General features: G+C 42.6%; 1 protein-coding gene across 2 annotated transcripts; it reads left to right on the plus strand.

Moving 5' to 3' along the window:
* The first annotated feature begins 487 nt into the window (after positions 1-487).
* On the plus strand, positions 488-13,936 carry LOC106852670 (lysosomal acid lipase/cholesteryl ester hydrolase-like). 2 transcript variants are annotated; one of them, XM_088169094.1, is made up of 11 exons: positions 530-599; positions 1,265-1,327; positions 4,028-4,166; positions 5,479-5,593; positions 6,656-6,854; positions 7,469-7,578; positions 9,082-9,218; positions 9,794-9,934; positions 11,695-11,766; positions 12,685-12,753; positions 13,698-13,936. In XM_088169094.1, exons 2-11 carry the CDS (start codon positions 1,296-1,298, stop codon positions 13,929-13,931), a joined length of 1,248 nt encoding a protein of 415 aa, XP_088025220.1. In that variant the 5' UTR covers positions 530-599; positions 1,265-1,295; the 3' UTR covers positions 13,932-13,936. The 2 variants fall into 2 exon arrangements, with proteins under 2 accessions (XP_014730930.2, XP_088025220.1); XM_014875444.2 differs by lacking the exon at positions 1,265-1,327 and having other exon boundaries at positions 488-599.
* The last annotated feature ends 601 nt before the right edge of the window (positions 13,937-14,537 follow it).

The following is a 14,537-nucleotide window of genomic DNA, read 5'->3' on the forward strand; positions in this document are numbered from 1 at the left end:
CTTCTTTGGCACTGCAGTGTGCTTAATGCAGAATAAGGTGGGTTTCATGAGTTGTGCTGCTCAATGGAAAACAGATTTAGGTCAGTCTGCAATGTTAAAGTTAACAAAAACCAAATGAAAAGCAATAGCAGAGACAGTATTCTTGAGACACTATGTTGAGAAAAGCTGTACATTTCCTCCTTTTCATCTTAAAAGATGACATTTGAAGCAGCCCCTCAGTTGGGCAACTGTGCAGATCAAGGTCTGTCACAGCCCCAGTGAACTGCAACACCCAGGTCCCAGCTAAACATACTAACCACTGATTTATAGGTAGTGTCTACACTCTCCTGCTCCATGGTTCATTTTGGGGTGATGAATTAAACCAGATTATCTTTTTCATCACAAAGATTTCCCCACTTCTGGAATATTGCCAAATCCACACTCAAACACGCTCTGCAATACGTGCTGCCAACTCATGACACTCACAGCTGCTTCCCTGAAGTGCTCATTTTGTTTTGACTTCCTTTTATCGGCGCAGGTTTCTGCCAGTGAATCAGTCTGCTGGTGGAGACGGACCAGTCACGGTGGCAGAAGGCAGAAGCAAGGCAGTCAAAGCAGAGGTAAGTTACTTGTACATACTTGCTCAGGGTCTCTTTCTCTGTTTCCTGTCTCCATAAAGATATTCTGCCTTGCTTTTGTGCAGTTGGTTGTAAAAATAAGCAGAGTTTTTCCTCTCTCATCTGTAAGCTTATTGCTATGCACAGAAGTGCTTCTCTGCTTAAGCTAGAAGACAAAGAAGTTTGACGTTCACAAAAGGGAGGAAAAAAGCAACTTTTTATTTTTTTCCTACTTGTTTTCTTCCCTCTGAGAACAAGGGAATGAATGAGCAAGTATTGCAACAATGTGTAACGTGGTCTGCCTGTTCCTTCCGTATAATGCACATGTATGCTTTCTCAGTGAGTAAGGCAGTGAATTCTCATGCATATTTAGTCATGCATGTTTAGTTGCTCTTCTGGTTGGTGTGTGTATGCCTTGCAGCTTCTATGAAGTAAATTTTAGACTGCTTAAGGCACAACGGTTGAAGGACAAATTTCAGAATGGCTTGCTTCTTAGCTTCACTAAATCTTAAAAGTACGTAGAGAAGCTTCCAAGGGGCATTTCTCTCTCTGATCTTTTTTCCATCTAAGCATATTCTTTTTTGATAGTTTACCATGCTCAATAGTTACTTATGACTTCATCTGCCTCGATGAAAACAGCAGTTTGTGTCTCCTGTCTTTATTCCTAGAGTTTAAGGGAGCAGTGCTCTGCCAAGATTGATGCTGCTTAGCCACCTGCATCTGAGTAAAAGGTCAGTACCTGGAAGTCCATAAGCCATGCTAGCTAAGCCAGATGATCACAGAGTGCATTGAAGGAAGTTTACCTTAACAAGAGGAATAATTAAGCCTCTGCATTGCCTCAACTAATCTTGGTAGTGATTTCAAAACAAGCTGAGATATTAGCAGAACTTTTTCTTGCCAAATTGAGATTCCCAGTGCAGAGAGAGGCAGGCATATTTTGCTCCCACTAGAACAGAGTGAAACAGCAGAAAACAAAACAATATTTCACTGCCTGAGTATATAGTTTTGAGGCTTCTTGTTTTGATGAAAAATTAGGAAGTATTTGATATACAAAGGGAATCTAATGAAGTGTGTTTTGATGCCAAATTTAAAGTTTTGGGTGTTTCCAAATGCTGCCTTACTTCAACTGTTTGATGAGTCATGAGGTTTGACTTCTTCAAATTTGTTCAGTCAAATTTAAAGGTTAAATTGAAGATTACTTAAAGTCAAAACATATTTTCCTTGTTTACCTCTCTCTCATTCCATAAATTCTGTTCTTCTTTCCCATTACTTCATGGGGAATACTTCCTTATTTTCTCTTGATCCTCATACTGAACATTCCTGAGTACAAATAAACTTCACAGAGCACCTTATTTTAGGATAGCAGATGTCTTATGCTAGAAGCAGACTCAAGAAACGTGACTACATGAGAACCTCTGTTCATCATTTAAAATTGCATTCTCCATGTCTAATGCCTGATTCCCAAAAGACTTGTCTCCTGAGCCTGCTTAACTTCCTAATGAAAACTGTAAGGCAGGCAGGTCTCCTATGGAATTCACTCACAAACCCTGTATGCTATGGCTACTGTGAGACTGCATAGACTGTGACAATCTCGCTCTTGCTGGCTGCTGCTGAACATAACACCAGCTGCCTTTGCCTGCCTTCCCCGCAGCAAGGCTGAACCCTCTGGAGTATTCCTTCCCTGACAAACAGTCCTCAGGAGCTGCTGTGACCCCCATCACTGTGCAGGCTTGTGTCTCAGTGCTGGACTTGGCAGATGTTTAACAATTACATCAAAAGTCAATTACAGGATGGACAGGAGGGTGAACTAACAAACACACCACAGTCACAGAAATGTGTCCTCCTGTTCTGAGGAAGCCCAGCCATCACTGGTGAGGCATTCTTACAAGATGCTGTGATAAGCTGAAGCCTTACACTGCATTATGTCCCATGGATTCTACTGTTGAACATTTAGGTCTCCTGCCTTATCTTTATGGTCTTTATACATATGCAGAATGACTACTACTCTTCACAGGCATCATTCTCTCCTCACACATTAAAGCACAGCATAAACAAAAATTTTGATGTTTAATGTATGATGGGGCTTTTCCTGAATGTGTAAGCACAGTACTGAGCTTCATGGATCAATTTTTTTTTTGCAGTTCTTCAGCAATAAGAAGCAAGGAGTGCTGAATTTGTGAGCTCTTGCTCTCCACACAGTTTTAACCTATAATCCCACACTCAGAAAGCACCTAGGCCACAGAATCTATTCTCTTTTCTAAAGGGATGTTTGTGTCAAAATTATCTTGTTGAAAAAAAGTCTGGGAAGCTCAGAGAGAGCAATGTTCTTACATTGACCTGGGTTCTAGAAAATAAAGACTAAAACCTGGAAGCAGACCTATTTTACATGGAGTTGGCATAAACTGGTACTCGATTGACTGCAGTCTGCAATTTCTGTTCAGAAATGCTAATCTGGAACCATCAGTTGTCCCAGGAAAGGGCAAGGTCTCACTTCCCCATGACCAATACAAGATTTGCACTATGGACAACCATTTCTAAGAGGTAATGGAGACAGGCCCTTGGCAGCACAAAGGCAATCTCAGGATCCATTGCTCATACCTCATGGCACTTGCATGGTTGCCAAAAGGTAAGGTTGACTAGGAACTGACTCATGGGCATTTTGGGAGCCACACATGGTCACTTGTTCCATATTCTCAGAGGAACTGATTTCAAACAGAACTTGATCACCACCCTGTGATGATCCTGTCTGAGAGCCAACTCTTATACCTGGGGCACATCACCCTGTGAGGGAAGCACAAACTGGCACTGAACATGCAAGCATGTTGCCTAGTGTCCATTAAATCTCACAGAGTGCATGAATTACTCCTGGCGCCTTCATGAGCCTCATTATCTGGTCCCTTACCCCAGCACACCACTGACAGACACACGAACAGCATTCAGACCCAGAGGAAGAGAGGGCAGGTTCAAAGAGAGCCCATCCTGAGCCTCTTTCACCTCGTTCCCGAGGGAACAGGAAACAAACAGTGCTTTCTTCTCCCTTCACCTCTGCTGCTGGCAGAAGGGTGGAGACAGATGAAGGCAGACAAGCTGTGTGATGGTCATCTCGGGTGCTCAGTTTTTTGCCAAGCTTCTGCTGGCTTGTGCCAAGACTTGGCCCCGTCTACCAACCCCAGTTCCCTTGTAATCTGCAGAGTGCTCACGCATATTTCTTGCATGGTATCCCCAGGTGCTTTCCTCTCCTGTTCTGCAGCCCTACCTGTTAAACAGGGTGAGCTGTAGACAGCCCATCCTCACACAGGTTCTTATGCTGGCAGTCCTTGGGGAGCAGTTCTTGGGCCACCTTCAGGAGACTCTCCTCTTGGGTCTTCCTGTGGAATTCCACACCACTTTCTTCCTAACACCAACACCCCTGCATGTGCTCTTCCACACAGCCCCAAGATGTGGTGCCTCCTGGTGCTGCTCTGCTCCCAAGGAATTGCCTTTTCAGCAGGATTCACAGCAGCCTCCACTCCAGCTGTTGACACAAGCCACTGCAAGAAGAGTCGCAACCCCGAATGCTTCATGAATGTTGTAAGCTGGGTCACCTCCCTCCCTTTTGTCCTAAAGCTTCCCTCCCAGTTGCATAAGTAACAGTCCTTGTCAGGAAAGCCAAGAAGAGCCCCTTCTGCATCTCCTGTTTTCCCAGCCTGCTGTTTCCAAAACCTCTGCCTTAGGGTCACTTCCACAATGAGGGCTGGCTCTGAACGTGCCAGGGACAGATGTGCCCCTTGCACATTGCATGAGGACAGACACGTAGCACTGCAGTGGGAACTGCTGCCTGCTACCTTGGCTTCCAAGGCTAGGCAACTCCCCAGAGCCTCCTGAGGGGCACTGGAGATCCAGACTATGTAATTTTGACCCCAGTGGGCAGACTCAGCCCTGGGCTGTGGACAGAGCACAGACTATACGGTCCAGTCCATACCAAACTGAAGAACAGACTTTGCTGCCTGCATTTAGGGTGAAGCCCAACAGATATGTGAAAAATGTGGAACTGTATCATGGCTCATGATACCTGTTTGCAGTCAGCTTTCTCAACATATGTCAGTATTTCAGGCTACTGCATAAGTGGAGGAGTGCAAACCTGGCAAGAGAGCAAAGAACATTGCAGCACTAGCCTGGAATAAACCTTGATTCTCCTATCCAAACAGTCTGGGCTGCCACAGAGAAGAATTCCTTTGCAGTGGAGGGAAAGGCTGGTTTCTAATCTCAAGTGAAGCAAAGGCCTGCCCTTCCATAACAAACTGTTTGCTCAGAACAGTGGTAAGCGAGGTTGAACCCCTTCTTCAGATTCTCACAATGCAAATTCTCAAAGATGCCTTACCCCGAGTCACCAAAGATTTCTTTGGAGTACATGCAAAATTTGACATAAGTGATACCATTAGTTCCTTTGACAAGATCTCCACCCTTGTTTGCTTTCCTGCATGGCTTGTGTAACCACACTTTTGCAAGAAAGGATTCATTATGGAGCATTCCCATAGCTATTGGCATTGACTTATATAAATACGGCTGCATATTTTATCTGTAGAAAGGTACAATCTGTATAAGCCTTGAATAACGTGACAAACTATCTCTTAGGAGAGTGTTTGCTACTCAGCTCAGTTCTGCTTTGTCCCATAATAGGGGGCTAAATACTGGACAACCACCAACTAAACAAGTCAAAAAAATGATTTTGCTTCATCTTTTTACAAGGCCTGTAATGTTTATTCTCAGCCGTGGTCTCTGTGAGCAGGGCCTTGCACTGCCATCACAGCACATCCCACTGCTCAATCTGCACTGCTCATCTTGGTTAGGCTCCAGAACAGGACAACTATACATTGACAAACTCTCCTTTGGCTTTCCATAGAGTGAAATTATCAGATATCATGGATTCCCCAGCGAGGAATATGAAGTTACAACAGAGGATGGATACATTCTTGCTGTGTACAGAATTCCTGCTGGGAGGAAGGATCAAAATACAGGTATGACACAGTTACAGGACACAAGGAAGGTCTGAGAGCCAACTCCATTCTCCATCTTTCCCCTTTTCACCTGCAATGGCATGTTCCATACCTTTCCATCTTCACAACAGCACCTAGTGAGAAGTGTGACTCGAATACTGAATCTATCTGAAGTCTACACATTCAGTATCTCTGTCCTTATTTCAGACTTTCCTAATAATTTTGTTGCATCCACGGGTTGGAGGTTTTTTCCTCTCAAGTGGTCTGGCAGGTAGGCTGGTAAACAGGATTTGGGGAGGTTTTACCTTAACAACCTAAATAATATACATATAAAATAGTAGCCTGACAACAAAGCCTGTTAGGCATATGAACAATTCCCAGGCTTCTGAAGGACAGAGATATTTTCAAGGAAGGAGAAAGTAAATCAGGTTGTCAGTGAAAAGCAAATGCATTTCATCAGTTTCATCACATTTTCTGAATTGAACAGAAGTTTCTAGCTGGAATTTGAGGTACTCTGGGTAGTACTACTTTGATTATTACTCCTTGCTAATATTATAGAATGACTTATTTGGATGTCTTCCCCATACTGGATCTCCTTTGGAGATCATTTAGACCAGCCAGACTCTCAAAGTAAGGCCAGCCCAGTTAGATCAGAGGGCTGATGTAACTGGGCTGGCCTTAGTTGGATCTCAGCTCTGCTCAATGGTTACCAAAGTGGATTTCCTTCTTTGGATTATTTTTTCTTTCTCTTCCATACAGTTATTCCTTCAGCAGTTTTCAGCTTTGGGTAGATGGTTTCAGCATAGGGGCTGTAAGCTGGCTTTCAGTGCAAGAGGAGGTAGGACAGGCATCATCAGTAAATTCGTTATTTGCCAGACCTGTCATAAAATGGTTATGAAATGTCATTAAATGGTTCCCGCTTGCATAGAAAAAAATCCTTCAGGTTTCTCAAACCAATATCTATTTGTAGTTCTCCTGGGAGCTTCTAGAAGAAGGAAACCTCTCACAAAATGAACTCTTCACTCCGATATTAATAACACATTAATTGCTGTTCCAATAAAATAATATTTTAATCTTTTTCAGGGCAAAGGCCTGCAGTGTTCCTACAACATGCTTTTCTAGGAGATGCTACCCACTGGATTTCCAACCTGCCCAACAACAGCTTGGGCTTCATCCTTGCAGATGCTGGCTACGATGTCTGGTTGGGAAACAGCCGAGGGAACACCTGGTCTTTAAAACACAGGACCCTTAAGCCCTGCCAAAAGGAGTTCTGGCAGTTCAGGTATTCTGTGGAGAAAGACTCAACATAGAAACTCCAAGAGGACTAGATAGCTTCAGACTGATGGCTTTTACCTAAAGCAGCATCAGATCAGGATCTACACCAACCCAGGAGAGTAAAGAACCAGACAAAGATGGATGTTCACTACTACTCAGAGTTGGGAGCGTTGGCTGGGGAAGAGATTTCAGAAACTGGGAAATGAAACAGGATGCTGAGGATAAGGGAGGATATACTGTGAGAGGGAGAGCAAGAACTTCAGCTGGAACATGCTGAGCAGCCTTGTCTAGAAATCTGATCTCTCACAGTTGAATTCAACCAAGAGAGAAATGTGTTTTGTAACCCATGCAGGTGAAAGCACTGATTAAATTCAGTTCCCCAAGGGCTGCAGCTGTCACATGAAACTGGCACTTGATCCACACAGAGCCCAAGGCATCAGGCAGCCAGGCTGCACAGCTGCACCCCTCTGCCCACTTCTCCAGCTCAAGCAAGGATGCAGACACAGTGTGCAACCTCCTCCTTCAATGGGTCCTGCTCGGTGCAATGAGCAAAACTGACAGTCAGTAACTCCCACTCTGATAGTCAAATTGTCTGCCAGCTTTTTGTGTTTCTCCCTGCAGCTTCGATGAAATGGGTAAATATGATATTCCAGCAGAGCTGAACTTCATCATGAATAAAACTGGGCAGAAGGATATTTACTATATTGGTCACTCTGAAGGGACAACTGCAGGTAATATCAGGAGAGTTACTAACAACCATTTGATCCACAGGTGACTCTCTCCACTGATTCTGTTGTTTTTCTTGTTTGTAGAGAGCTAGGAAAATATAGAGATTTTTCTGTGTTGAGATTTGGAAAATATGCAAAACTTTTCTAAAACCAGGCTTGGTTACCTTTAAGAAGCAAATCAGCCCAATAGAACATGCAGTGGTAGTTTAACTTTTTAAATAATTGTAGACGTAGTAACGATCATTTACTGGGTACTTCTGGTACTGCTACAGGGTGTTTTTTTCAGCAACAGGAATTTACATGAAGTTTTTTTCGTATAAGGACAGACAATTAGGATCATAGAATATCCTGAGCTGGAAGGGGCATAGGATCCCTGAAGTCCAACTCCTGGCCCTGCCCAGGTCAGCCCCAATGATCACACCATGTGCCTGAGAGCATTGTTCAAACACTTCTTGAACTCTGGCAGGATTGGTGCTATGACCACTGCCCTGGGGACCCTGTTCTTGTGGACAGGATAGAAAAGCTAAAAAGATACAACAGTCCATATAATACATAATTTAAATGAATACATTTATTTAAATTAAATTGCTTGAAGGCAAGGAAAAATAATCTTAACATTACTAAGTCATGACTTATTGTCAATATTACAATTTAAATTGTAGTTCATGAGTGGCTATAACTGGCCACATTTCTGTTTAGAAACATAGTGCCAGAGACCAAAAATCAGGACAGCAAAAGCATTAACAGTTAACATTAATAGCTTATTTTCACTTAGGTCCAGCCTTTGTCATTACTCATTTCATGGCCTCTGAATGCAGTTAAATTTCTTTTAGCATAAGTTGAAAGTTCTTGATGGTTATGGTTTATGTTTAAGATCTATGAATGGACATTGATTAGAAAGGAGCCACTGCCAGTGTAAGCAAGCCAGAAAAAAAAGAGAAGGCAGTGTGGGAAAATCATATATTGTCTCAAATTCTGACCTTTTCTTTCTTTGCTTCTCATAAGAGTATTTAAGGACCTTCATGGCAAAACAAACCAAGCACCTAGGCTTTCTTCATCTGCCTGTGATGCAAGCAATCGATTGAAAACACTCAAAGCTCCCAGCATTCAGCTAATTATTCTATAGTTTCATGAAAGCATAAACATGCATGGATCTTTAGAGACTCCTTTCTGAAAAATTCATTTTTGTGAGAGTTTCATGAATTTTAGAGGGAAATGATGTTATCTTCAAATCCTCACTGACATGTTGCCTACAAAAACAGTTCTGATAAAGACAACGCCCAGACATGCCTTGAATCTTAAAATTAACTTTGCTTCCCAAATAAAATTCGTTTCAGGACCTTGCTTCAACACTTTCCTTAAGTAAAACATGCAGCACAAACATGAACAATAGACAATGGGCTGTAAATCTACTATGATGTCTTGTTTGCTATCTACTGTTTATGTTTTTAATTTGTCTGTGGAGAATATCTTCACTAGCTTAGGCTGTCTGTTCTGTGTTTGCAGGCTTCATAGCATTTTATACATACCCTGAGCTGGCTAAACGGGTGAAAGTGTTCTTTGCTCTGGGCCCAGTAACTGCATGCCTACATGCTACAAGCCCTCTGGTTAAGATAACAAATCTTCCTGAACCACTGCTCAGGGTATGTACTTTTTCCCTCTAAGAGTTCCAATGCCTGACTAATCTTCACAGGATTCCCTCAGCTTGAGGCCAAGTGTTCCCAAACAAGTGACATGCTGACACTGAGCTTGGGATGAATTGAGTGCTCTCAAAAAAAACTGTTCACAAACCCTGTAGTGAAAAGAGTTCAGATATAGAGCTTTCAGCAGAAGCTTCCAATGGAGTAGGAAACTTGTGAAACTCTGTCCTGTTTTAGGATTCCTGCTGTTTGACTAAAATTTTGCTGGCCTCATGGTGGAGGAGCTAAAGCAGAACTGCAATAGCAGACATGACAATCTCTAGGACTTCAAGAATGAATAGGCATTAAGGTCAGCACACTAGAAATGGAAGGATAGCTTCCTTGAGGGTTGCTGATAGTAATATGGAGGAGGAAGAATAAATGTGCTGTGGGGAAGAGAGTGTTCTACGGGGTACTGTGAGGGTAAGCTCTTCCAGGACTCCTTGAAGACTAAGTTATGAAGGCTAGGCTTTTAGCCACAATTTTCTGCATAAAATTCTACTGTAACAAGAACAAAAGGTGTTGCACTTTTCCCTCAGCTAGTACTTGGCTGCAAAGGAGCTGCGCACCAGATTGAATTTCTGAAAGGACCTGTGACACAGCTCTGTACAAGCCTGGATAAGTTTTGTGCCCATGTTCTCTGTTACATAGCTGGAGGCAGTGTGAAAAATATCAACACGGTGAGTATATGCAAGAACACCTACTCAGAGCATAACTAAAGGGATTTTGGCAGTTGCCCTCATGCACTATATCCTTGTCTAGTTACCATCACACATGTAAATGTGCATAAACCACAGAATAGTTCTCAGCAGACTGAGAATTCCAGAAATTGTGTATTGTAAACAGTGACAACATGGCTAAGGCTGGTGATGGGTGGGACTAACAGCTAGGCACATTCCAATGCCAGAAAGGAAGAGCTGAGTTCGAACTGGAGCTATATTGCATATGTCAGGATGTACCCTCTTGTGGGGCTAAGCCAACCAGATTTTTGTCACACACAGATGTTCTTTAAAAAGAGACAATGAGTGATGGAGCCAGATTTCTTGGCAATACAGTTGCCAGTTTCCTTCCTTAACATATAGACACTGGGGTCCTCCGAACACTGAAATAGTTAAAAGACAGAAGAAAAACCTCTTCTTTCCAATTTTCAGACTATTTACACCAAAACTTGGTCCCAAAGTGTTGACTGCCAGGGGATCCGTGGAGATCCGATGCTCCAGACCTGGGAAGCTGCCAGCTTTCCCAGAGAGAGGGTCCCACAAGGAACTGCCTTCTAGGGGATCAGAAGATCCCCCCTAGATCCAGTGGCTGGTCTCCTAGCCACTGGATAAGCCTCAGCAAGCTGTGGCCGTGGCCACAAGCGATCAGCTCCGATCAGTGATTTCAGCTCAGTGATTTCAGCTCTGCTTGCGAGGCTATTCCAGGTCAGCTCAGGGACAGAGAGACAGGAGCATCATATGGAGATTCCATAGAGATTCCTTTATTATCCAGCAGCTCTGTGAAAGGAGCCAGGGACGACAGCTCCCTAAAGAACTGGGGGGAATACTGGGGTTTTTATGGGGGAAAGCAAGGGCAGTACCGGGGGGAAAGACCAATAGGTTACAAAGGATTAACATGGGTACCAGGGCATGGTGGAATAACAGAAGCTTTTCAGGGATAGCTCATCATGATAAGAAAAGGTGTGCCAACCTAAGGAGCATCTTTCCAGGAGGGTTGAGATAAGCTAATCACAGCCCATTTAAGGGACATCCCATTCAAGGGACATCCTTCCAGGACAAGGCTGCCGGTGGAGCCATGGCAGGACCATGGGCCTCCACACCAAAGAACTACTGTAAGGGGCAATTTCCTGGTTTTGTTGGGCCCAACAACTCAATCCACAAGGTGTAGAGCTACAGAAAGCCCTTCCACTGTGTTGAGGAACACAGCACACCTACAGTGGGATTCACAAACACTTGTGCATCACTCAGAGGGGACAGGAGAGGCAGCAGTTTTCCCTCTGCTTGCCAATATATGGATGCTGTGGTGCCAGTCCCCTTTACAGTGGCCAAAGTATGCAGAAGCTGGCCTGTGTAATGTTTATTACTGCAGTGTCTGTAACAACTGGGCTCATTTTTTTCATCTATAATCCTTTTTAAAAGCACATATGGGAAAGCAGTTAGACTCAAAGGTTCAATGCAAAATCAATTTCAGCTTTTGAATTGCAGAGCTAAACCATTAAGGATATTTCCTGCCATGCTTAAGTCACTAATGTGGTTCTCAGAGTAAGATAACATAGCTGAGGAAGAATTCAGGGAGATGGAATTGGGACATTTCCTTGACAGAACTATAAAAAATATTTTGTAAGCTGACTTCTTTAATATTAAAAACTCACTTTCTTCACAGTTTCATTCTGTCACAGCACTGGATCTTTGTCTTTATAAAATTTCTGCTTTCTCTCCAGAGTCGAGTAGATATGTACGTAGGACATTCCCCAGCTGGAACATCAGTACAGAACATTTTTCATTGGCGACAGGTATAACTGCACTGACATGTAAACAATCTCTTACTACTCTTACTACTGCTTTTTATGCAATTGACAGCCTACAGGGAAATTCAAAGGCTTTGGATTTAGGAAACTGACCGTCATACCTTCTCACCTACTGTCATGAACATCTGCACATTTAATGTAGCCCAGAATATACATGTGCTCCTGAAGACAAAGATTCCCAACAGTCAGTCCCACAGGATACAGCAAGCCAAGAAATGGACACAAACCATGAGCAGCTGGTGACTCTATGGTCTATTTTGCCAGCCTCTAACAAAATCAAGTGAATGCAAAGCAAACACTGATACAGGAAAATAAAACAGCAAAGGCAATGCAGCAGGCAGATCTTTAGCCTCTATTTAAACCCTGGAAGCAAAGGTCTTCTAAAGTGACAGACACTGGGTTTCTCTCACCCTTTATTACACACCACTCACAAGTGAAATTACTTGTCATGTTTGTGCAAAAAATTAGATTACCAAAACAAACAAATACCTCCAGGTATTCACTCACCAGTCCTGCAAGGCATATTACACAGGACTTATAATAGCCCTGACACATTATAGATGTTCAGGTTCTCTTTCCATGTGACCACTGAACCCAACTCTGCATGACAAACAGGGACCCCAACTTTAGTTACCTAAGGTAGTAAAGCAAGATTTCAGGTAACAAAACATACTGAGGATGGAAGATAAGGATCATAACAGAAAGTTAGCAAGAGAAAAGGCAAGGATGCCACTTACCCTGGGATCTATCCTCAGCACCCTGGAAGCCTGCAACCAGAGAAAGGTGTGGGAATAACCACAGTCCACTACCTGAGCCTTGACTTAACTCACAGGCAGGAATATGCTTCCTGCATTTCTCCTCCTTCATCTCTCATCTCTTTTATTTTGTCTGTTCTTTTAACAGCTAGCACATACAGACCAGTTTCAAGCTTATGACTATGGTTCTAAGGAAAACATGAAGAAATACAACCAGGTAAGGCAAAATGGCTTCCCTCAGAACTGATCCTTGGGTCTTGGTAAAACTGGTGATAGGAAATTTCAAATTTTAGTACCTGTGAGTTCTAACAAGGGGGAGAGTGGTCCTATATAATGTTTCAGCTGAATCACACACACGTGTAAAAGTCTATTCACAAACAAGGCAGAGATAGACTCTTACAGACAATTAACAGAAGTTCATTTTGCCTCCCCTACTGATACCTGATACTGATACCAGGACATGTCAACTTACATGTCATTCCAAAAATGAATAAGAACCACACCCAAGTTCTAGGACTGGATGAGTAGAGCTCTTCACTTGCCCAAAAATCCTCAAAGCCTGCCTTTTGTTTAAGAGAGGAAATGGATCTCACAGCTACAGTGACCTCTCCAGTGGACTGGCAATCATTTCAGCACATTTGACTTGCAGTGTCCTGAGCTGTACCAAAATTCTGTTTTTCACAATGCTCCAGAGCTACAATCAGTCACTTCTATCTCACACACTCAGAAATTTTCTAGAGCATAATTAATGACCAAATTATTTCCTTTCCACTTCAGTTTCAAATATGAAAACCAAAAGTTGCAGTCCATGCACCCCAAAAAACTTATAGATCTCCTTGCCCTGAATACACAGGAAAAATCTCTAGAGTCCTTGACTGATGAATACTGACTGTTCTTTCCACACCTCTGAAAAGCACAAGCCAGGGCCAAACTGCAAGACTTAGCCCTGCTTTATAGAGAGAACAGGAATAGGATGGGTCATTCCACAGACAGGGAAAGGGGTTAGGGCAATGAACAATAAGAGGGTGGCCTTCATCCTTACGGTTTTATTGTAGGCAGTGCAGAAGCAAAAACAAAGAGAGGTGCTTGCACAGAAACCTTTCTCTAAACACAACTTTGATACAGCAGCACTCACTCAGGTCTCCTCCCCCTGTCTTACAGACTGCTCCTCCTGTGTACAAGATAGAAGAGATAAAGATACCAACTGCTGTTTGGAGTGGTGGACAGGACACATTTGCAGACCCAAAAGACATGGCAAGACTACTTCCTCGGATTACTAATCTCATTTACCACGAGAATTTTCCTACATGGGGACATCTTGATTTCATCTGGGGCCTTGATGCAACTGAGAAAATGTATCTGAAAATCATTGAATTAATGAGAAAATATTTTTGAAACCATGAGCAGAGTGTTGATTGCAAAAACTTCCAAAATTTCTATTTGGCGATAAGGGTGGTATCTGGGGAAGGGGTAAACACACAGGCACACATAATGGATACATCTATAGCTATTTATTTGTTCTTATTTATTTCTTGCTTTCCTCATAATTTGAGTTTTTCCATGGTGTTACTGTGACTGCTGTGTTCCTGAGAAGTCTGAGGTGTGTAAGAATGAAAGCTGAAAACATGAATCTATTTGAATACATACTTCAGGGATCACTGAATTTCAACAGTTTTTATTTCTACAAGACTAATTTTCCTAAGCCTAAATTCTATTTTCTCAGATAGATCTTATTTACCCAGTTGAGGCATTCTCATGCCCAATTTTTGTCTTCCTATGAAGACCCAAAAGTATGATTTGATCTTTGCTCTGTTGAAATGAACAATTTTGTTTAAATTAAATTATTGATCCCCTTGACAGAGAACCCTTCTTTTTTTCTTTTTCCCTTCTCAAATTACCCTTTAATGGCAACACAAACAAGAGATCTTCAAGCACAAGAAACTGATCAGATAATAGATGACTACAAAACATCAAGGAATCCAACCTCAAAAAATCGATAGA

Source organism: Sturnus vulgaris, chromosome 8 (assembly GCF_052056855.1).
Source record: "Sturnus vulgaris isolate bStuVul1 chromosome 8, bStuVul1.hap1, whole genome shotgun sequence".
NCBI lineage: Eukaryota > Metazoa > Chordata > Aves > Passeriformes > Sturnidae > Sturnus > Sturnus vulgaris.

What these genes read in the sequence shown, in the direction of transcription:
- LOC106852670 (XM_088169094.1), top strand. Translation starts at nt 1,296, where the DNA reads ATGCTGCTTAGCCACCTGCATCTGAGTAAAAG. An exon ending in TTCCTGAACCACTGCTCAGG is followed by an intron (nt 9,219 to 9,793) that starts GTATGTACTTTT and finishes CTTTTCCCTCAG; the next exon opens with CTAGTACTTGGCTGCAAAGG. An exon ending in ACATTTTTCATTGGCGACAG is followed by an intron (nt 11,767 to 12,684) that starts GTATAACTGCAC and finishes TTCTTTTAACAG; the next exon opens with CTAGCACATACAGACCAGTT.